Here is a 23,103-nt window from a genome sequence, read left to right on the forward strand (position 1 = left end):
GGGTGGAAGACATCCAATCCATTTTGTGTGTGCATGCTTTAATACTTTATTAGGGCTCTAAAAAAACCAAGTAAATTTTATGTGATTTCTAGATTTTGAAAGGTTCACCACCCAAGCTCTATGATATAAAAATTTATTTTATTCATTATAAACAATTCACAGGCTAACCAAAAACACTATCTGTTTACCAATAAACAGATTACCACTTAAAATGCAAACAAAATAGCATGTAAACTGATTACACCTAAAATATTTTTCACAAGTAATGTATTTAAAATTTTAAAAATTACTGGCATCCAAACTACCCGAGCAACACCTAATCAGTGAAGTTTTGAACTGCTCCACTAAAGTTTTGAACCACTCCATGGACGGGGATTGTATACTGAAAGTGTACTAAGTGAACTCTGTGGGGGCAACCATGATATATGTATCTCATCCACTCCATCCATCCGTTTTTTCCAGCTCAATTTAAGGATGAGCCCAAAATTGAAGCAGATCTAAAGCTCAAGTGTACTACACTATAGGAAGTTGTGGGAACCAAAAGCCTGCTGTTGAGAACTCCTAGAAAGCCACATAATTTTTGGATCAAGCTGATATTTGTGTTTTCTGCTCATCCATGTCTCCGTGGCATTATGAACAGGTTGAATAACAAATAAACATCACTGTGGACCCTACGTAAGTTTCAATAGCAGACATTACTATCCTCACTGTTTCGTGTGGCGTGCTATACTTGAGCCTTGGATATGATTCAATTTTGGTTCATGCCCTAAAATGATGGATGGACGGCGTGGATAAGCTACATACATCACGATGGCCCCACAAAATTTACTCAGTATGCAGCGTACTTAGTCAGTACACAACCCACGTCCGCACTGAGTTAGGAGTGTACATTGAGTCAAACCGAGTCGAGTTGGCCTCAGCTCGACTCGGCTCGGCTCAATCCTCAAGCCTAACTGGCCAGCTTGGCTCAATTCGGTCAGCAGCTCAGGCCAATTCGAGCTGAGTTCTCCATTGTAGCATTTTCACAAACACCTTGACTGCACCTTCAAAATCTCACTGTATTTGAGACAACAGCAATAGTTCTATAGGTATTTTATCAAACACTTTCTAAGCAACATAAAAATCAAGAAAAAAGGGTATTGGTTTCATATACATACCTTCCTTGTCCCCAGCCACACTTCTTTAAGTCATTTCACCAAACACTTGGTGAGCAACATCAATATCAAAGTAATTAAGTCATCGAACTGGTTTGATCTAAGTTTGATTTAAGCTGGGTTCGATCCGAGTCAAGTCGAGCTGGGGCCAGCTCGAACTTTACTTGAACTCATTTTCGAGCTCGAAAAATCAGCTCAACCTGACTAGAACTTAGCTTCGAGTAGACTAGAATCGAGCTTTTTCGAGTCGAGCGAGCTAACCGAGCTAGCTCGGTTCGTGTGCACCCCAGTGAGTAGGACAGAATGGGCCTCATCTAAAATGGCATGATTTAATTACAGAATGTTTGTGCAGCCCACTGTATGGGAAGCTCAGATCTTGCACACGCATCACCATGCTTCTGCGGGTGGATGTGCAGGGCTCTCGCACGCGTGTGGAATTAGCAAGCTCATCCTTCGTCGTTGCAGCGAATGAGTCGAACGAGCGGGCCAGGAAGCATGGCGAGTAGTTGCCTTGGCTGCGCGGCGTGTAAGGCTCTCCCGCTCTCCCCTTTTATGTTCTCATTTCCTCTCCTTCGCCTCAAAAAATCGATGGCCGTGCTCCGCAGCCCTACCGCTCTCCGTGCTGTCTCCTCATCAAACCCTAGCCAGCCTTCTTTGGTCGTCTTCTCAGGTCCGTATCTCTCTCCGTGCATTGGGTATTGGACCCTTCATTTTTCTGGAATCATCTGCAAATCCATACCAATCTCCTCTCTCGACATTTTCTTCTGGATTCCATGTAATGGTTCCTTTCTTTGATGTTATGTTCTGAGTAGACGTGCTTTCGAACGATAGAAGTTAGTACATTGGAGTTCTGAATCTTATGAGCTGAACAATGAATGCAGGAATTGGAATCTATAAATGTCAAAAACATGGGTTTAGGAAACATCCTCCAATGTGGTCCTGTGGGGCCTGTTGAGAAATTCTTCTCAGGGATTTCGATCCAAAAGCACCCTGAACTAGGAATTGTTGATTATATAACTGATGCAAACCCAAAAGGGAAAACAAATAAATCAATAAGAAAATAAAGAGATTGTGGAAAAGATCCAACAATCCTCTAGCCAGATGCTAGAGATCACAAATGCAAGACTTTGAGCAAGCTCAACAGTCCTCTAGCCTAGAACTAGAGATCACTTTCCCTCCCTTCAACAACCACCGTAGAGAAAAGAAGAAATTTCATAAAGAGAATATTGATTAAGTTGTCTTGTTCCATAGGACATAGGTCCTATTTATAATCAACCTTACAATCTGTAATAAAAGATATGAAATCTAAAAATCTATGAAATTGGAAAGCACCTAAGTAACAAAGCATTTTGTAGTTAAGAAAATGCCTGAAATAAGAAGATACTTAGATAAGAAAATATTTAAAATTATTCCCTGCCTTAAAAAAAAAGCTATGAAAGAAAGAGCAGATTTCCTAATTTAGAAATTTGAAAAAAATGGAAAGTGATGATGGCTAAAAAAAAAGAAGGAAAGTGGGCATTTTCTTGTGCGGAGCGTGCTTGTGTGAGATGCGGGCCTTTTCTTCAAATCTTGACCAATTGGCACGTGTGGCCATTTGGTTGCGTCAATAACTTATACCTACTAGCAACCAAATGAACTGGAATGTATGTATTGATGGTTTTTTTTCCCCCTTTATTCTTCCAAAGATTGAAGGTGTCTGTTTGTTATTCCTAGTAATTTAGGTCGATGAGTGTGGTTTGTATTGAGTTTTTTCCGGTGCAAGGTAGTGGATCACAACATTGTAAATCGATTCGGGAATTATTGGTTTGGAAGCCTTGTCAATTTTAATTATTTTCTCCTTGTTGTTAGGGCTGTCAATGTGTCTGAAGGCTCAAATGGCCGGGTCTGTCATGACTGTGCTTTGAAATGCATGCTATGTATGCTGTGCTAGAGCTGCCATAGATTCAGTGTTTCATAAATAAATGGGTTGTGCTGAGGCCTAGGTTTTGACCATTTCTCTATTGAGGCCAATGTTTTTGGATTCGCCAACTTGTGCTGAGTCGCAACTCGCCCCAGTCGGGGTTGAATTGGCCCAAATCGCTCGAGTCAAAGGTGACTTTTTCTTTGGGGGGGGAGGTGTTGACTTATGGTGTCAAACTGGATTGTCCGATCCAGTTTGAGTCCAAGTTGTAGGAGTCGTGTCCCATCCAACTCGTCTGTGTCTCCAATCCTTGATTGAGGCCTGGCATGTGCCCATGTTTAGGTCATTTCTGTGACGATCATGGGCCATGTTTAGGCCTGAATTTTAGGCAAGCAGGATGGATCCTGGTCTAATTTGTAAAAGAAAAGGTCTGGCCAAGCTTACAGAGAACCTGATCAGAACCAGCTTGTAGATATCCCTACTTGAAGGCATAGCAGCCTGCTGAAGTTCAAGTCTCGTGGTCAGGGAGGAGCATTATCAGAATTCGAGCATTGAGGAAAATGTGCCTTCTAAATTAACTTTGAAAACAGGCTTTCAGTTATAAATGGCTTAAATTACACGACAAAAGAACTGTAAAAAGGCTCGTTCCTGTAAAATTCGCAGTATAAGTTACAAAGAAAAATAAAAAATAAAAAATCCTCCAACACTATTCTCTGGAGAGTTCAAGGCACCCATTCCTAGGATGCCTATTGAAAGGTAAAACCTCTTCTTCCCTGCATCTTTGTTAAAGATGTCATCAAATCAGTCTTCGCTTCTACCTTTCATCATTGTCATCTTCTAAGCCCTAGCCCAATTAATTGGAGTCAGCTACTCTTCACTTATTCTTCCAAAAGGAAAAAAAAAAGAAGAAGAAGAAGAAGAAGAAAAAAAGAAAAAAAAAAAAAAAAGAGGAAAAAACTCTTCACTTCTACCTTAAAAAATTACTAAGTCTTCACTTCTAATATTAAGCATACCACTCTCTTTCCTCATTATCCATTTCACACAAAGTCACAATGCACCTTTGTTTACTTGGCCCTTCTGTGGAATACATAGACTGCCCTTTGAGCGCATTTGCATTATGATTTGTCATAGGCTCTCTAGTAGACTTTTTTATTTCACCAGGTAGCAAGTTGAACTAGGCAGGCTCAGATACAATAGTAGCCAAAAATCTTACGCTTACCTTCACAATAATGTAGATCATCATCATCTCTGCGGTGCTACCTTGTCACAACTATTTGAGGTCAGCTTTAACCTTTATGGATCCTGCTTTGCCAATCTTCTGAAATGAGTTGTCACGATTGTTTGGCAAACATTCAACGAGGAGCTGCCGACCTGACGTAAAGGGTCCTCCTCCTTTACCCAAGTTTACATGCTGATGCTAGCGACTTTTTCTTTACACAAATTTACATGCTAGAGACTATTCTTTTCCACTTCCATAAGACCGAACTATCTCAAATAAATACACACTTGATCTAGCCTATTTCGCATCTGTAAAAGCTTTGCCAGTAAAGTTGCCTTTGATTGAGATAAATATGCCCTCCCAGTGTATTCGATGTGATGTTAGAGTCTATGCATAGGCTTGAGAAGAGGCTTTCTTGGTTCATCCTCAGGCTTGTAACAACCCCAACGATATAGTCACTGTTAAGCTGTGCTGTGGCGATATACATTCCACCTATCATCATCTGGACACAGCAATACTATCAACTGGATGGTGATAAGCCCAATTGAGTGGCTAACAGGATTCTACGATAAAGGCGATTCACCATTGCCTCTCCTTGTCTAAATACAGATAACATCCGAGGAATTGAAACTTGGTTTTGGAGAGCAACTCGCATGATGATTGAAACTACTCAGACTGGCTGTTGGTACGATTGGGAGTAAAAAAGTACATGTTATGGGTGGTGGCTTGTTTTTATTCTCCATCAAAACTGAGTGTACTTGGTCTTGGCGGCTTGTTTCGCTGTTCACAAAGCTGACTTGACTCATTTTTGGCTGAGTTTTGATTCCTTGTCAGATCATAAATTTCCACCATAAACGAAATTTTGAGGTGAAAATCCTAGCAAAAATGATGTTTGGCATCTCTTTAATGACATGGCATTTTATGCCTTCACCGTAGAGTTCTATGTGCATTTTCTTGAGTAAAGTTTGATTTCTTTGATAAAAAGGAGCTCAGAGCTTCTGTTTGGTGCCTTGGTATTGTTTTTAGGTGGAACTGCATTTAATGGTGTTGTGGAAGAATTAAAAAAGTTTACAACTCGTGTCGCACATGTTCTCCCTGTTTCTGATGATGGTGGAAGTACGGCGGAGATCGTTCGTGTCCTAGGTAGGAGAAGTAAATTGCGTTGCATGTAAGATTTAATTCTTATCAATTTTGTGAAGGTTTGTTTCTCTCAAGATAAAAGTAGAGGTAAATCAATAGGTATGCTACAGGTGGTCCTGCAGTTGGAGACATACGATCGAGATGTTTGAGATTGTCAGATGAAAGCACTGCTGAAGCTCTTGCTGTACGGAGGTTGCTTGGTCACCGTTTACCTCTCGATTCTCTACTAGCGAAATCAGAATGGTAAACAAAACCTGATCATATAATGGCTTCTTTATCAGCCAAGAAATGCAGTTTGTCATAGTTCAATAGTGTTAATACATATGCACACACATGCACTTTTTTTTTTTTTTTAGGGTAGATAACTTTTAACATTTTGGGGGTATTCTTTATTGACATTTTATCTTTGTAATGGATTTTTTTTTTCTTATTTCTTTTATTGTTTTTTATATATGTAACATAGACAGACATTTGTTTTCATTATATGTTTGTTGAGAGCATATCTGTTCCCTATGTAATTACTAATTTACAGGATCAGTAAGTGATACATGCATATTAGTTTAATGTTCGCAGCTGCATTGGATGGAATTGGGTATCGGAATTTCTAGTAGCTCATTATTTCTTCTAAATTCTCTTTAGTTCATATAATAAGCATCATGGTTTATTATTTTCTGAAGTTGCTGATTTTCTGGTATTACAGTGGTAGGGTGTTGAATGTTTTTGTGTTGAGTGCTGACTTCAGAATTTGACAGGTATAACATTGTTGAAGGAGAACATTCTCTATGGAAAGGTGTATCAGGACCTTATAGGGAAACAATTCGTGCTTTTCTGGTTTATTTTCAAAACCAGGTATTCAATTTTGCCTTAAATATTTCTTTCAGCAGTGTATTATAATTCACTATCCCTTTGTCCATCTCTCTGTTTGTCTCTCTCATCTATATTGTGCACACATTCATGAGCATATGCTGTTAGCTTTGGGTAAGCGACTAATAACCACATGATTGGTTTATATAAGCAGTCAATTGAGTGGAAAGGGGCACCATAAATGGATGCGTTTCTACTGCTTCTGCAGACCAATCACCACACATTTGTGGGATTAGCAAAATTCATGTTAGTCATCCACGTTAACTATTTTTAGATTTAGAAAGGTTGACAATTGACTTAAGGTTCAGGCTTCAAACAGTATCTGCTTGGAGTTAGTCACATCTCTAACTGAGTAGACCAACTTGATATTGATAGAAAAGGTAGGTTAGCTTGATGTTTGATATTTTCATAAACTATTAATAAAAAAAGGACTGCAAAATGGAAATGGGAAGGAGGCATGGAGCTAATGGTATCTGAGGAGCTAGGTTTGAAGTGCTTAATCAATAGAGCCCTGCCTTGTGACATATTACATGAAATATAGTCACAAGATGTTGAAAGTAGCCTTTGGCCAGATTAGTCATGAAATCCCTCAATGATGAACCTTGACGGCTGACACTGTGCAATATGACAAGCTAGTTTCCTAGTAGTCGTCCAAAATTGTTTTCTCTGGAATTTTATGGGTGAGAATCCAATAGAGTTCCATCATCACTTCCTCTCATTCCCTTGTTTATGTTAGTTTGAGTGCATGTCCAACCACAACCTTTTGTTTGAATTATGTCATGGTCCAAACAGTTATCAACTTATACAAAACTTCAAAATACTGAATCCAACTAATGTGGAATAGCTTTCTTCTCAATCCTATAGTCATTGCTAACAGTTGGATATTATTTCCAAACATTTGGGCAGATCTTTTGTTATTTGTATGGGTAACTCAATTGGCAAGTTTACCTTCATCAATCGTGTGGCGGCTACTGCTATTGGTACTTGGACAATCCCTCAGTAACATGGTTTTGATTTCTAAGAAGTGCGTTGGAAATAAAAACTTAATTTGGGGAGGGGGATTTTGTTTATGTTTGGTGGATTTCTTTCTGATAACAGTTATTTTGTTTTTGGTTTATTACTTGGGATCAATAACTCACTGAATCATGCATTCGAGCACATGTAATCTTGATGCAGGGACATGTGATGACCTAACCCTAGATGCATGTATTATCAGGTTAAAGAATATTCAAATAAATACACCAATTAACTAACTATTTTCAATCAAAGAGATTAGGTAAATCTCAATACAAAGATGACGTTATTTCGTCAAGATCATGCCTCTTAACATAAGATCACGTAAACAGTAAAAAAAGACCTAGAGATATGAGGATATCCCAGATCTAGCATAAGTCAGTCCACGATTAAGCTTGGATCTGATTCTACTGACTAACCATCCCTTTTTTCCGTTCGAACTAGAAAAGGGTGAAGGATGAGTGGTTCGAGATGAAGAAGGGATAGGTCATTTTGTCATCAAAAGAAAAGGAGGTGGACGATTCTTACCTTTTCCTGCACCTCAAAGATTTTAGAAAAAGGGAAACCTGAAATCAGGGTGGAATCCTCAACATCGAAGGGCCAATCTTGAAACCTTAATCTCTTGAATAAAGAGGAAAAAAAAGAAATGAATTTCTATTCATTCAATAATAATAAAATTAGGGTTTCTCACAACGTATATATAAGCTATGAAAAAAAGTAAAAGTGCACTAAAGCCCCCCTGGAAACAAGAAAAATAATAAAAAGACGAAAAATAAAGAAAGTTACAATAAAGTCCCTGAAACAAGAAAAAGAACAAAAAAGTCTAAAACTAAAATACCAGTGTAGTAGGGTGTGAAATCCGACCCATGGATCTATGGTTGGGATGAACATCCGCGTGGTACTGTGTGAAATCCGAACCATGGATCTATGGTCGGGGTGCGGTCATGCCGCTCTTGCACTCGTAGCGCGTTAGAAAGTGGGTCCGATAGACCCATCGCCCATCCACATCAACTCCTCCGCTCTGGTACTCCGTCGGCGACGCCTCCTCCTCTAGTACACTCTAAAGGGTGCACCACTGATGTCCACAACAAATCTACTCCCAGGAATGTTCTCGTATGTTCCTTTTACCATGTTTTGTTCCCACTTTGAATGAACTTGCGCTTCGACTCCAACTCCCTCATTTATTTCCCTTCATAGCAGATGATACTTGCTACATCTGGAGATGGATGCTTCCCATTGTTTGAAGTCTCGGTATCACTACAAGTTTCGCTGGACGGGGATACAAAAACAATATCGATATCGCCAATAATTGGAAATGTAGTGAAATATTAGGGAAACATGGGGGAAATGGTGGAAAATTTCAATGAAACTTCAGGAGATGCTAAAATACACATGTTGCATATTTAGGAATTAAAATAATAATAATAATAAATAAATAAATAATAAATTGCAAAAAGAATGCATACAAAATAAGTTTCCATTTGATGGAGGCCTAAAAGTATGTGTTGTCGTAAGAAACCAGTCCAACCATAACATCCATCTCATCTATCCATCCAACCATCCCATCTTTCCATCCGCCCATCCATCCAAATATCCATCGATGTTTTAGAATATCAGCAACACATGATATTTTGGCGAGAAATCATTGACACTTGGAAAGGAAACGAAAGACTGTGGTTGCGATAACGCCCATGTTGCGATAACGATAATATCGCGTTATGATCAATATTATCGTCAACAATTTGAACACCGCATACAACCATGTGCCCATAAAAAAGTTTGAAATGGATTATTTTCTTTACTAAACAGATTTTTTGATATGCAATATCGATGCATTGGCAATATTATTGAAATATTGTCGATACATTGGCAATACAAACGGCATGTAGAATTTACACTATAAATTTTTTTGGCGATATTGATACATTGGTGACACAAGCGACGCCCAAAATTTACATAGTAAAAAATATTGTTGATCCATTGGTGATACTTACTGATACATCGCTGATTCCTAGAATTTCTGAGACTAGCAGTGTTATCGGTATCGCTACCAGTGTTATCAGTATCGGCAAGCTGAAGATACGGATAATATCAGGGATATTTCGATAATATTGGGGATACTCCGAAGTCCAAACAATGATGCTTACATTTCCTGCACCCGAATTTGCTGCAACTTCTTTTCACATATTATAGAACTATAAGCAGGACTCCCCATTATTATTGTTGTTGTTGTTGTTGTTGTTGTCGATGTTGTTTGGTGATGAAAGCTTTATTAAAAGAACTGGAGGCAAATATAAGGCTAACGCATTACAACAATTGATAACTGACCAAAGAGAGAGCTGGCCCCTGGACACGGATGAGAAAGGAGGCCCGAAGATTCTGCCTAAGAGCAAACAAGGCATTTGACTCATAACTATAAGATTCTGCCTATATTACAAGTGCAACCATTCCTTTCTTTCCAAATAGACCATAAGATAACCACAAAACAAAATCCCCAAATAAGATTCCACTTCACATCGGCATTGTCGTCGTCATCATCATTATTTTGAAGATTAGGACTCTACATTATTTTGAAGCTGTTGTGTTTAGATGACGTTACTGAAGTGGTTTGTTAGCTACAGTAAACTCTATCAAAATATTTTATCCTTCCTAACTTTCATGGAATCTTCTTGAATCTTTGAATAAATTAGAGTTTCTATAATTTAAAAAGGTTCTGGGCTCCAACCCATGGCTCAGTGGTAGACAGAGTGTGTTTCAACATTGAATTCATGGGTTTGAGTCCATTTTACCTTTCAAAAAAGAAAAAGAAAAAAAAAAAAAAAAAATGGGGAAAAAAGAAGAAGAAGAGGTTCCTATTGTATAATGAATCTTTCAGGAGATTATTCATGCAATACGAGTTCTTCTCCTCCGTTCGTCTATGATGGTGCAAGATATATTTGTTCAAGTGGCATGCCATCCGATGAGTATGCCCTATTTAATTGTTTATGATGATTGATTTCCAATATTTATTATTACAATTCATCTGTTCTACAGATCCTGCGGCGTTCAAGTGAATCTTTTTCTTTCAGCAATGGGAGGTATTCTTTGTGTGGCATATAAAAGCATTCTTACCATTTTGCTCTTTCTGTAACTAACATGCCTAACTTTGAGTGGTAATGATCTCACCATATTGTATTTTGGAGAAGATGATTTGGAGTAAGTTTATGATGATTATGTTTTGTTTAGTCTTCCTCGTAAGCATATGCGTCGAGTCTTAAACAGATTCTATTGCTCTCTTCTTTTTTTCCATAAAAGGGATGGCCTCAAGCTTTCTTAAATATTGGCACTGTTTGATTTTATCCATATACAAATCTAAGAAATATCAGTGTGGTATTACTTTATTCTGACTATGAATACTATACTTAAATATCAGTGTTGTATTACTTTACTCTGATTATGAATACTATACTTAGTTTCATGATCCTTTTGACCACTCTGAATCGCACATCGGACTTGCTGCTCCAGCTTTTGAGCAGTTTATACTAGGTAACATTTTGACACAGACACTTTCCTGCAAGCACACCCAAATCCATTGCCCTCAAATCTGTCACCGCTTTGCTTCATGATCTGTGCAAATATAATGCTAGCATTGTACGGTAAATCATTGAGGTCCACATCTGTTCTGTTCAAGTATGTAATAATCCTGGTATAAGTTGAAAGAGTTTAAGCAGACATTGGTTTTTCCCCTTGTGGGAGAACCTTTACAATTGAGTATAGGATAGTTGATTTTAAACATTCAGTGAATTAAGTTAATCTCAATAGGTAATAAGATAAGGGAAAGTAAACTCGGATGGTTTGGCTCATCAGCAACGTAGACCAAGAACTGTGCCGATGCTGAAGGCTCTAAAAGGGAAAGGGAAGGCCAAAAAGATGTGGATGGAGGTTATAAGAAAAGACTTGATGACCTATGGGCTAACTGGAAGGTCTGGCCATTGATAGAGTGGAAATGGCGGAACCGTATTCATGTAGCCGAGCCCAATTAATTGGGTTAAGGATTAGATGATGATGGTGAAATAAGTTCATAATATCTGGGATCCTGTTAGAGTTGACATCTTTCAAACGAAACAAATTAACAGAAAACACGTTAAGCATGAACATGTAAACCACTGCTGTTGGATATGGCTAGGCACTCAGTCCGCTCTATGCAGATAGTTGGGAATGTCCTAGAAAGGGTTCATGAGAAATGGATATTTGATTGACTTTGTTTGCCCCCTCATTTTTTCTGTGTTTTCCTTTTGTAATCAATATTTTGAGTGTTTTTTGTCCCGTTTTTCGTTATTTAAGCACAAGTGGTCTTAACAGGCTGGGTTTGTTGCTATAGCCAAACTGACCTCAATAATGCTTGCAGCATTGGAAATTTCTTTTTTGCAGGGGCACGCATATTCTTCCAGTCTTTAGATGCTGCAATATTTTTGTTTTCACGTGTTTCAGATATTCCCACAGAGAGTCTTGTTCTCCCTGTGATTTCAACCAATGACAGACTCACGCTAGGTTGCGAATTATGGGTATAATTTCCAATTGATATTATTGCTCTTTATTAATTCCTTACGGATACATCCTTTAAAAAAACATTAATTGTCATTCTTCAATAGATTGATTTTCTCCACCTAATGGTATTGAGCCATCATCATTGTTAACCATAGCTACATAAAATGAATGATGGCGCTGTGTATGGTTCAATCTGCATAGTTCTTCTACATATTCGTTGATTTCTGTTTTTCCCTGTCAATGTCAATTATATGGTGAACCAGAAGTGATGAGTTGTGTCCCAATCGTGTGGATGATGGCCTAGACATGGGAATAAGTGATAGGCGTTAGTTGGAATCAGTATTCTCTATGAGTTGCCCCAGGAAATAAGTCCAGCCTATTAAGTTGGAACTTGGAAGCAGTAGTCTCTATGAGTTGCCCAGGGTCATGCTACAGCTTGTATTTTTATTATTTACTAGATGCGAGTCATCTACCTTTCCCTGAAACAATTACAGCACATCCATATTGTGTTGATGCACGCTATAGATCTCCAGTTGCATGAATGTAGGGGTTTACCTAATCTCACATAAGATAAACAAGCCTGTTGTTATACAGTCACAGGGGCTAAGTTGAACTCTGTTTGTGGGTCTGATTTTTGAGCAGTTTGGCTGCGGGAAAGCAGCATTCACTTAGCAAAAGTGGAAGGAAAGGACTGGAAGTTTGAATGTGGTTTCATGGAGAGAGATCGATCGATTGATCGAGGGAGATTGAGATCTTTGGAAGTAGTAATTATTATTATTATCATTATTACGGTTTTACTTTATGTGGTAGAGCTTTTGAAGTCAGAAAGTGTACATTGTCTAATTGATGTTGGTGTTTCATCCTGATATCTTTTAGCTCACTAAGTTCAAGGTTGGCTAGTGTACTGTATAAGGCATCATACTCTCTTGCCACAACTTGGAGCAGGAATATTCTTTCTTTTCTTTTTCTTTTTCTTTTTTCTCGGTTTCCTCCTGTTCACATGTGCCATTCATGTTTTATGTCTTTCTTATATGTTTGCATAACTCTTCAATCTAATGCTATCTTTGTGTATTGGTAATATTACTGTTTAAGGCATACTTCCAGGTTCAGGAAGTACATGTATTTGAACATACTTGTCGTATACCCCCATCAGGAACCTGTTCTTTGTTGGTTTGAGATTTTCTCTAATAGTAATCAATTCACTTACAGGATGGAACTATAATACGTGGTCAAAATGAAATTTCTCATCCAACTACTGGTACCATGGAACCCATAAATAAGGTATATGTGCAAAGTGCTTCTCTTTATAGCACACCGATTTAGGGGTTTAATTGGGATTAGTACTGTTTAAGTATTGTTATGTGGAATGCTTTCATATGTGAAGTTTGATCATCGATAATTTTTAGCTATTTGAAGAAACTAAGAACATTATTATGATGCTGCAATGCAGAAAATAGTCCAGTTTGTCTTGATGGGTGGAAAATTGTTGGCCCTACAAGGTGGAATGAATAAAGAGCAGCCCGTGATTGTGCTGGTAAACCCATGTGGGCAACCATCACTAAATATTGATTTGATTGGACAAGTGCTGCTGAGAAATACCATTTGCTTCTTGTAAGTAAACCCCGGGGTAGGCAAAATTTGGGGTCGACTTCACAAAGTACGAGGGAGAACACATATGCTCTAGCTGGGTTCATGGGCATGTCAAAATGCAATAGAGGTTAATCATATTGTTTGAAACTTGAGAAAGTGCTCTGGTCCAGGTCAAGTCAGAACTCAGTTGATAAGCCTCTCTCTCCCAAGTCGAGACTCAATTGATCTACCATATTCATCTAAGGCATGAGGTTAATCATTTTTTTTTTAAGAATTGGAAGACAACCAAGGAAGTAATTTGAGACGGCTTAAACAAAGTGTGAATATGCTTCACTTTTGATTTCTTTTGATGCCGGACATGGAAATTAAACATGATATGCAAAAAAATAAAAAAAAAATAAAAAAATCAGGCTTTATATCACACTAGTTCAGAAACAGTTACACAATATTTAACATCCCACACAAAAGTTCAAGCACTCAATCAAGGGGAATCTTATGCGAATCCAGGCCTACACAAGCTAGGGCTAGATCAATCAAAATTATAGACCAAACAGTAATCAGAGGAGGGTAAATTCATCCACACATGCACATAAATAATTCCTCAATCTAATAGATTCACAAATTTCAATTCAGGGAACCCTAAAGTTGAAGAAAGGGCATAAAATTGGGGATTTGAATAATTTAGGGTTGGGGTTAGGGATTTTAGGTGAAAGAGGAGTGAAAGAGAGAAGAGAGACGAACCAGAGAAGCACCGTATGCTTGTACAGCAGCAATGGCCCAGACGCACGTGTGTGTGATCCCGCCCGCATATGTGTGGGGCCCACGAACCCAAAATCTCCCTCCTTGAGGCTGGTCGGCCAGGGATGGGCTACAAAACCCCCGAATTTCGGCCCGTCCGATGCACGGTTTGTGTGCAGTGCTCCGCCAAAGTTTTAGCCCCCCTACAGGGCCAGATTTCGAAAATCTGCTGTAGAGAGAAAAACGGCTGCAATAGAGGTTGGAATTAAAGCGTAGATGACTGTAGGAAGAGGTGAATATGGAAGGTAGGAGATTGGGCGATTTGGGATAAGTGTGGCTTCGCACCACGGTAATTAGCCTTTTAAGGAATTGAGGGTTTCACACCCAATTGGATTTCCACAACTCAGAAATTTAGAGGAGTAGAAAAAAACGAAGAAATTTTATTAATATTCAATAAGAATAAAAAAAACTACAAGGGGTGCCTATTTATAATAAAATCTTATACCCCAAAACTCGCGTCATGTGCGTACCCTATTACTTGAAGACGAAGTAATCAAAACTAACAACTAATCAAAGCAATTTAAAACGTCCATGATATTCTTAATAACAATAATAAGCAAAACCTAAAGTACGAGATTATTTAGAATAGTAGGGCACGATCATGAGAACCCATAGTGGGATTCACATGCCGATTGGGTCCACTCCAACAAACCAAAACGCAATCCTCTAACTAGGAGGCCCTCCCTGGACGTCGTCATCGATCCAAATTAATGGTGGGGCCATCCTCCTTGCGTACATGCGTAGGGGGCGTGTGTGTGCGCGTAATGTCCCCATCATCTTTTCTGGATGAAACACAAAATATATCAGGCCAAGAATAGTTGGACATAGAAATTGCATGATTTATCTTTCAGAACTTTTGAGTTGCTAAGGTAAGGAATAAAGGGGCTAGATCTTGAGATTTGGGACTAACTAGTCAGAGATTTAAGTCATAAGTTGTGTTGCAACGCTAGCATGGGAGAGGAAAAAAAAAAGATATAGTAGTAGATGGAGGGAAAAAGTAGGTTCACTTATTCTCCACTAATGAGATAAAATGTCAGCAAATTTTTTTGAAGAGTTCAGCGAATTTTTATTTTTTTTAAATTTCGATAAAAGAAAACTCTGCAATTTTTATAAAATACTTGAAGGTTCATCTAATAAACAAATTAAAAGGTTCACCTAATAAATGATGATTCAGTGATTCTCTAAAATGTTTGAAGGAGCAAATAATTAAAAGAAAAGGTTCACCTAATACTTTTGTGAGTGCTAAATTTCATTTTAATGAACGGCGTGAATTTTATTATAAAAAAGAGCAAAACAAACAGAAAGCAACAACGCTGGCGCCAAACCACTGAGAAACAAACACCACGGCACTCCATATACAAAAGACAACTGCATATTATTAGATTACTTGATGTTGTTACAATAATGAATATATGTATAGAACTAGATGTGATAATAACAACCTAATGGGCCTTGTCTGTACCAAGGTTGGCCCACCTTATCATGTGCCTACAAATCAACCCTAGGACATGCTCATGGGCTATCAAGACAAGTCAAGCTTAGTCTGAGTTGGCTTGGCGCTCAAACTCAAGTTCCTGTTTATAATTGTCATTTTGACATCATAAAATATTATTTGTGGTCATATTTGTTATTTTTGTTATTACGACGTGTGTTATTTCTGTTTTTTTGTCTTTTGGTCTTCTTGTATTATAAATTTTCTAATAACTTGAAAAGAGGCTAAGTTGGAACCGTGGTGTCATCAAACATTTGAATTGACATTTCTAATTTGCCACGTGATTATGTACTTTGGAAGGATATAGAATTGGCATTACTTTTCTTGTTATTGTTACTTTCAAACTTCAGTCTTTGAAGAAATTTTATTCATTTTGGGCTGAAGTGACTGGGTTCATTGATTAGATAAGATAGTGGATTATTACATATATTTGTTGATTCATTCAATACAAAAATATATTTGTTGGTTTATATTGTGGGACAGTGGGTGAGCTTTTGGGGACATAATTTTGCTCATTTGTTCGTAGTGGATTATTATGAACAGGAATGCTCTGCAGCTCCAACACTGCCCTCAAGAATAAAGCGGGTATTCTACATGTCAAGCGAGGGTAGAAACTTGTTGCATGAGGTGAATGAGGCATCTTGTTTTGCTTACACTGTGTGTGGGTGTGCGCGCACTCGCGCGTGTTAATGCTTGTTTATTTCCCTGCAAAATCAAATTGCTTTTTTGTTGGCATTCCTCATATCTGCAATCCCTTATCTTCTACTTTGTAGGTCTTCCCCATGGCTAACCCTACAGTCCTCGAGCAGTTGAGTGAAGTGGATTGCATTGTCTATGCTATGGGCTCCCTTTTTACATCAATCTGCCCTTCTCTGGTAATGCCCGAGGCCTATATTTAACTTCTTATGTTCAATTATGTGGATCTGAATACTCTGGCCTTTGCTTAAACTCTTACTATATGGTAACCTAGTTTATAATTTCAAGAACTGCTGATGAATTTTTTGCCAGTCAATATGTAGTTGGTATCCCCTGCACTTGCATCACTATAAACAATTATTATAAGAGTTTTCCTGTAAATTATTTTTGAATTGCATGGTTCATGATTGATTTTTGAATTTCATTGTGTAATGGTTGTGCTAAGGTGCAGCCTGGGGTGTGACCATGTTGGCAGATGAGTGGCATTGGTGATCATGGATAAGTGAGTTCCCTGCTAGTTTGTGCAGCCAACTACTCTGGAACAGTGTTTCATGTGTATGGATGGTTCATGCAGTCATGCTTAGCACTTTGCCTAGCAACTCTGTCCATGACCCTACTTTGTTTGCTCTCCCTTCGGGGAATGTGCATGTCAGTCGTGGCAATGTGAGAGAGGGAGGGAGGGAGAGAGCATTAGGCATTACAGTTTTTCAAGCAACAATGTTTTGTACAGAGACCATGTTAGACTTTGATTTGGATAGAGACCATGACTTTGCTTTTGGTTGGACGCTAACCCAACATTTGCCACGTGCTCAGTTTCCTTTTACCATCATCATCATCATCATCATCAACGCTGTCATCATCATCATTATTTAAGTTTTCTGGCAAGAGGAACATCTTCTATCTTTGGATATTCACTGTTTTGAAGCACAAGACAAATTGGCTGCTTTTCTTTTATTGACATGGGGACATTTGCAGGTATTGCTTGGTATTGGGGAGATAATTTCCTCGAGATCCTGCCCCAAGGTATTCCCCAATCAAACTAGTTAAGTACTCATTAGTTTGAAAATAGTGCAGCCTATTATGGAGAAAATGCTGAATTGTTTGCTCGTTTTCTCTTTCAGTTAAAAAGTTGATTCTTTTAATAGAATTAAGGGTTGACTTGTCTTTGCACAATAATTTTCACTTGAAAGGACATTTCAGATACTGGAACTCATTAGATGTTGAACAATGATGATTTGTCTAAACATACTCAAAGCTGCTAGCACCTAATATCTTATGGGACTAATGGATAATATGACGATGTGTTTACTCAACTCATTTCAACTTAGGTACTTTTGTTGAATGGTTCACATGATAGAGAAACTACTGGCTTATCTGCTTCTGGCTTCGTGACCGCCATCACAAATGCTCTAAATCGGACTTATGGAGATCCTCACAATTGTCTCAAGAACCTTGTAAGTGAATATATGCACATCAGTTCATGATTTGACTTGTAAGATATTTTGATTCTGTTGGTATTATGAATTTTCAAAATTTTGTTTGTACATTCCAAGGAGTAGAATAAAACACTTTTTTTTTTTTTTTTTGAAGAGTGATAGTATAAATTACTGTTTGGAGGAAACACGGTAGTTTTGTTCCCAAAGACAATAAATGAGCAAAATGAGTGTGAATAGAACTCCCCCCTTTCAACTTGGAACTGGGTGTTATTGAATGCAATGGAACTCTCTAACGATCAAATCATGAATAAAATTCACACTAAGGAAAGGTAAGTTCAACCTCAAATAGATAAGCCTATTTCGACGCATAAAATCATAAAATTTCTTTCTGAGATTTTAATTCTTGGAATTATGCCATACTAGTCCTTGGTTATTGTTCATAGGTCCTTCCTTGATTGCTTGGCTTATACCACACATCAAGAAAAGACAAGTATAATAGAATGTCATGTTCAAGAATTTTTTTAAGCTATGTTTGTGAGATAATCCCAAGTACATTCTTTCTATCAGTAGGTAAATTTTATTGACATGACCCCCAAAAGGGAAACTGAAGGGATATTTCCTAGAACATTAGGAAAGGACGCATCTCCTAAGCATTGTGACAATATTTTGAAAATCTTGTGATATTTTTTCTTTTTCGGAAAATCAACTAACAGATGTTATGGCTTAATATCATGAAATTTTCAAAATCTCTTGATTTTTATTTATTTATTTGTAATTTCATTGCAAAATTATCCTGATATTAATGCGAAATTGTTTAAAATTATTTGTTATTTATAATAATTATTTTAAGTCCTTTTGGCAACATCTTCCCAAACATATCCCAAGAAAAGCCTCAAAATTTGGAAGTTTCTGAAGAAATTCCTGGACCAAGAAATTTCTGATAAGGAAATTAGTCACTATGCTCCTATGGAAAGTAAATACCCAAAATTCTACCTGTCGAGTTGAGTGTATCTCTGGCATAATTGAAATTTTAGTAATTTTCCAAGTCCAGAAAACAGACGGGATTCTAGGATTCCTCCTTGATTGGGGCAAAAACATTTATGCATACCTCTTCAGGTTGATCCACACCATACCATGGACAAGCAAGGTGTTCAATAATGGTAAAAATGGCCATAATGGCCACCGCCATTACCGTTACCGTTACGATATGGGTCGTAACGTTTTTTTTTTTGCTTGAAAATTTTTGTTTTGGCCCCTTTACAGACCGTTACGGGATCATTGCGGAGCAATTAAGAACTATTTTTGTAATGGCCATTTCAGCTTTGTAATGTGTAACGGCTACCACCGTTACATGACTGTTTTGGCATACCATGTGGAAAAGTGAACCGTTCATTGAGTGTAGGATGGCTTCATATTTTAGAAAATATGCTTTTAACTTTACAAAAAAATCTTGTGGCGAGATCGAAGAGTGTTCATATTTCCTTTATGGGGTTTTCACCAGTGTTTTATATAGCGCATAGCATATTGCATAGCATTCAGCCCCCTATAGCATGTAGCATAAGCTACGCAATACTTCTATTTTTTTATATGAAAAATAAAATGATAAATAGTAAGAATAAATATTAAAAAATGCAAAATGCCTACAAATCCTTCATTTTTCAAGTAAAAGCAAGCCAATCCACATCTCCCTCTTTTTAGTTTACCGAAAAATTCACAATGGACAGTCATTTAAACATAGTTTACTAGAAACAAAAACTCACAGATGGACAATACGTAGTTGGCGTAGTACATACTATACTATACAGGACAACCGGTAAAAAACCAGTATACTACACTATACTACACAGTTGACATTGGACACTACACATAACACACACTACACTATACAGTTGCCAGCAGACACTCTAGATTTGTGTTCCACGTGATGGACTGAACCACTGGATTCCATGCCATACACCACAGGGGACCCCACACATGTGGGCCATGGCATAGAACACAATGTGCAACCAACCAAACATAGCATGGTGGTCCACGTGATGGTTAGATGGGTTGCAGGCATGTCACACACACACACACACCACAACATGCTCCACGGAGAAAATTATCGGAAAAAAATCCTATCCGTAGGAACCGACCTCCTAAAAGGAAAAAAAAAAAAAACACAAATCTTCATCCATATTCTTTTCTTAACCATCTATTTGCAGACAATTCTCAGAAGGGTTAGGATTGTCCTGTTGGGAGATTTTGGGGCATGTTCCATCCCAGCCCACCAGATAAACTGTCCAGGATGCCACACGGAGTAGGCCATTTGTACAGATTCAGCTGCATATCCTCAAACTGGGGACATATAATTCAAATCATCCAGAATATGCGATTTTTAAATTAAAGGTCTGAAATATCAAAAGAACTTTGTCAACAACTGCCGTATATGGCAGTTTGTCTCTATGTCCATACAGCTTGTTAGTCTTGATATTTCTTTTCTAAGTTTTCTTGAAATAGCTATCAATGCCTTGTGTAGATGCCTCTTATATTATTATTTTCCTTTGGCATTCTGTCACCAACACAAGCATTGATCCATCATTGGAAGGCAGCTCTGTAAATATTTTTGTTGCTAACGCCCAAACTATTGGAATCTTTTCATTTGTGAATATAGATATAGGAAATTGATATCTATGCGCACCGTGATGGATTTGCATACATTCATTTTCCATTTTCGAAATTGCATTGGTATATAGAAGTGCATCATTTCAATCCCCAAAATGGAAAGTTGGGTATGCTGATTGTGTGGTGACGGAATGGATAATTTTCATCACTGGAAGGTTATTTTTACAAATCCATGCCATTTTTTTAAAGGAAAACCATGCTGATTGTTGCCTGTTTCTCTCCAGCCAAGGGCATACGTCAATGCCTTGTTGGTGCCCAGGGATGCTCAAATTTCGGTAGATGTTCAGTGTTTGGCTGCCCAAGGAATCTTTCATGTGGTATTCTACACCTTTGACCACCTGTCATTTTTTCCAGCAACCTGTTCATTTTTGTTAGCAAAGCATCGATACAATGTTTCAGCTTACTGAATGCAATTTCCTGAGTTGTTGAAATGCATTATTGCACCATGATTATACTATGTATTTAATATCATGAAGCTTGTTAGTTCTAGGAAAGTAAAATAAAGCATCACTTCTAGCGCTTGCTTTTATAACATTTATAATTTGTTTAGGGAGCATTCAATTGCAGGAAAGATCATGAAATTTTATGATATTTGCAACCAATTAGACTGACTAATCATGGAATATTATGAAATTTCAGGATATTTGGTGCAACAAATCATTCATAATTTGTTCCATTTTAATCTATAGTTGCAACACCCTTTTCCTACTAGTCAATGTAAACTAATGTTTTGGAACCGCCTTGAAATAATTGAATCTGCCCTCTTACCTCTTATAAAAAGAAGTCCTTGGCTACTGCATCTAGATTTACTGCATGCACTATTTTTACCACTGTATCTAGATTTACTGCAGACACTTTCTGTTATTATTCTTGGAAGTCCTTCACAAAAGAGGACTAAGTTTTCTTCCATGTTGGACAACTATGCTACATACACAATTTGCTAGCATTGGGGATGTTCTTCCTCATCTAATATGTTATTCTTGCAGATTACCGTGGACTGCCTGCATGATCCAAAAGTAGGGGTCATCTTTGATCCCAAGGCTTTAATCCAAGCGCTTGCAGATTTCATCAGTGAATTCACAAACACCCATGCTGTGGGGGCTATTCGGTGCCAATAGAGTATTTGGTGCGAAAAAAGGATTGGTGATTGACTCATGATTTCTTGGAGCATCTCTTGGCAGCATTGGTCCTTTCAGGTGTGTCTCAGAAATTCTCTGTTGCATAGCATTTGTTAATCTTGTTGTTTGATTCATAATCTCCTTGAAAGGAGCTGTAATCCCACCTGTAAATCAAATCATATCTGTAAATTTCTCCATGTCTCCATCATTAATATTAGAGAAATCATTAGGTCCTGATTCATCTGAATGCAAATTTTCCCCTTACGCCCCATTTCAATTAAGGGCCTGTTTGGATATGAGGAATCCATGTTGTGGACATGGATAGCTGTAGTGATTACGTTTTCCAACATCGTTCACCCTGGGTTTGCAAAAGGGTGGTCTGTTTATATAGCAACTGCAAATTCCATTCTCATTAGACAATAGTTAACTTGTATCTTGCGCCAATGGTGGAAAAGTCTAATGGTTACCACGCTTTTCTTTGCAATCTAAAAATCCCATAAGCATTAAATCCAGGGAAATTTGGTTATTTTCCTGTGGATTCCTCATATCCAAAATCCAAATAGGCCCTAAGGTTCTCTTTTAGGCATTCAGCGACTCCACTCTATTAAGGCGTATAAGCAATTGCTTAATGAATTATACCATTTGCTTCACACATTCATTAAATTCCTTAGACATGGTCTCCTTGATCACTCCGAAGCACTTGGTAGAAGTAGGTAGGTAGTTTCTGCTTCAGATTTGTATGCTTTAACATAGACAATGTTTATCCTTTGAATGAGATACACATGTTTTTAGAGCAGTCATCTATAAAGCTAATAAAGTACTTTTTGCCTCCTCTAGTCACGGTTTTCTTGAGATTACAAATGTCCTAACATATCAATCCTAACAATTCTGAGTTTCTTTTGATACTTCTTGAAAAGGTTTTCTAATTATTTTAGATTAATTCCAGACTTAGACGGTTTTTAGTTCTGCATTATCGATATTAGGGATAATTTCTAAGTTATTCATGCTATAATATATTTTTGATTAACATGACACAATCTACCATGCCATAAATCAATATAACACTAAATATAAAGAAGTAAAACCTTTATTAATGTTCTCAACACACAACTTAAACATGCTATCAATATCCAACCTCTTCCCTACAAAAGTTCCACGTTTTGTGATGATATGCTAGTGACATTGGATCGCTTGTTTGAAACTGGCCATGTTTACCAGATAGTCTGACACTAGATTCTCACGCATATCTGCAATGTGCAATACATAAGTCAAAAAAGCCTTACCTGAGGTGACTTTGAGTTCAACTTGGCCAACACCAACGGCATTTGATGCAGCAGAGTTTCTCACTCAACTTCTTTGCCTTCCAGCAGTGGTCCGTAGGTATTTAACCAGTTTCGGTTGCAACAGATGTGCTTCTCTGCCATGGATTGGAATGTTAGTACCATATTCGTCAATACAACTGTATCACATTCGTATTGACCGGATACGAGA

At 37.8% G+C, this 23,103-nt stretch overlaps 1 protein-coding gene across 4 annotated transcripts; it reads left to right on the top strand.

Moving 5' to 3' along the window:
• The first annotated feature begins 1,507 nt into the window (after positions 1–1,507).
• Positions 1,508–21,859, top strand: LOC131245360 (uncharacterized protein YNL011C). Of its 4 annotated transcripts, none has more exons than XM_058244763.1 (13): positions 1,508–1,824; positions 5,300–5,416; positions 5,524–5,656; positions 6,166–6,262; positions 10,325–10,368; positions 11,679–11,835; positions 13,028–13,099; positions 16,242–16,325; positions 16,472–16,573; positions 17,370–17,417; positions 17,752–17,848; positions 20,719–20,808; positions 21,481–21,859. In XM_058244763.1, exons 1-13 carry the CDS (start codon positions 1,623–1,625, stop codon positions 21,501–21,503), a joined length of 1,266 nt encoding a protein of 421 aa, XP_058100746.1. In that variant the 5' UTR covers positions 1,508–1,622; the 3' UTR covers positions 21,504–21,859. The 4 variants fall into 4 exon arrangements, with proteins under 4 accessions (XP_058100746.1, XP_058100744.1, XP_058100745.1 ...); XM_058244761.1 differs by having other exon boundaries at positions 1,510–1,824; positions 17,723–17,848; XM_058244762.1 differs by having other exon boundaries at positions 1,510–1,824; positions 20,719–20,811.
• Positions 21,860–23,103: the final 1,244 nt, after the last annotated feature.

The sequence above is a fragment of the Magnolia sinica genome, chromosome 5 (genome assembly GCF_029962835.1).
Source record: "Magnolia sinica isolate HGM2019 chromosome 5, MsV1, whole genome shotgun sequence".
NCBI lineage: Eukaryota > Viridiplantae > Streptophyta > Magnoliopsida > Magnoliales > Magnoliaceae > Magnolia > Magnolia sinica.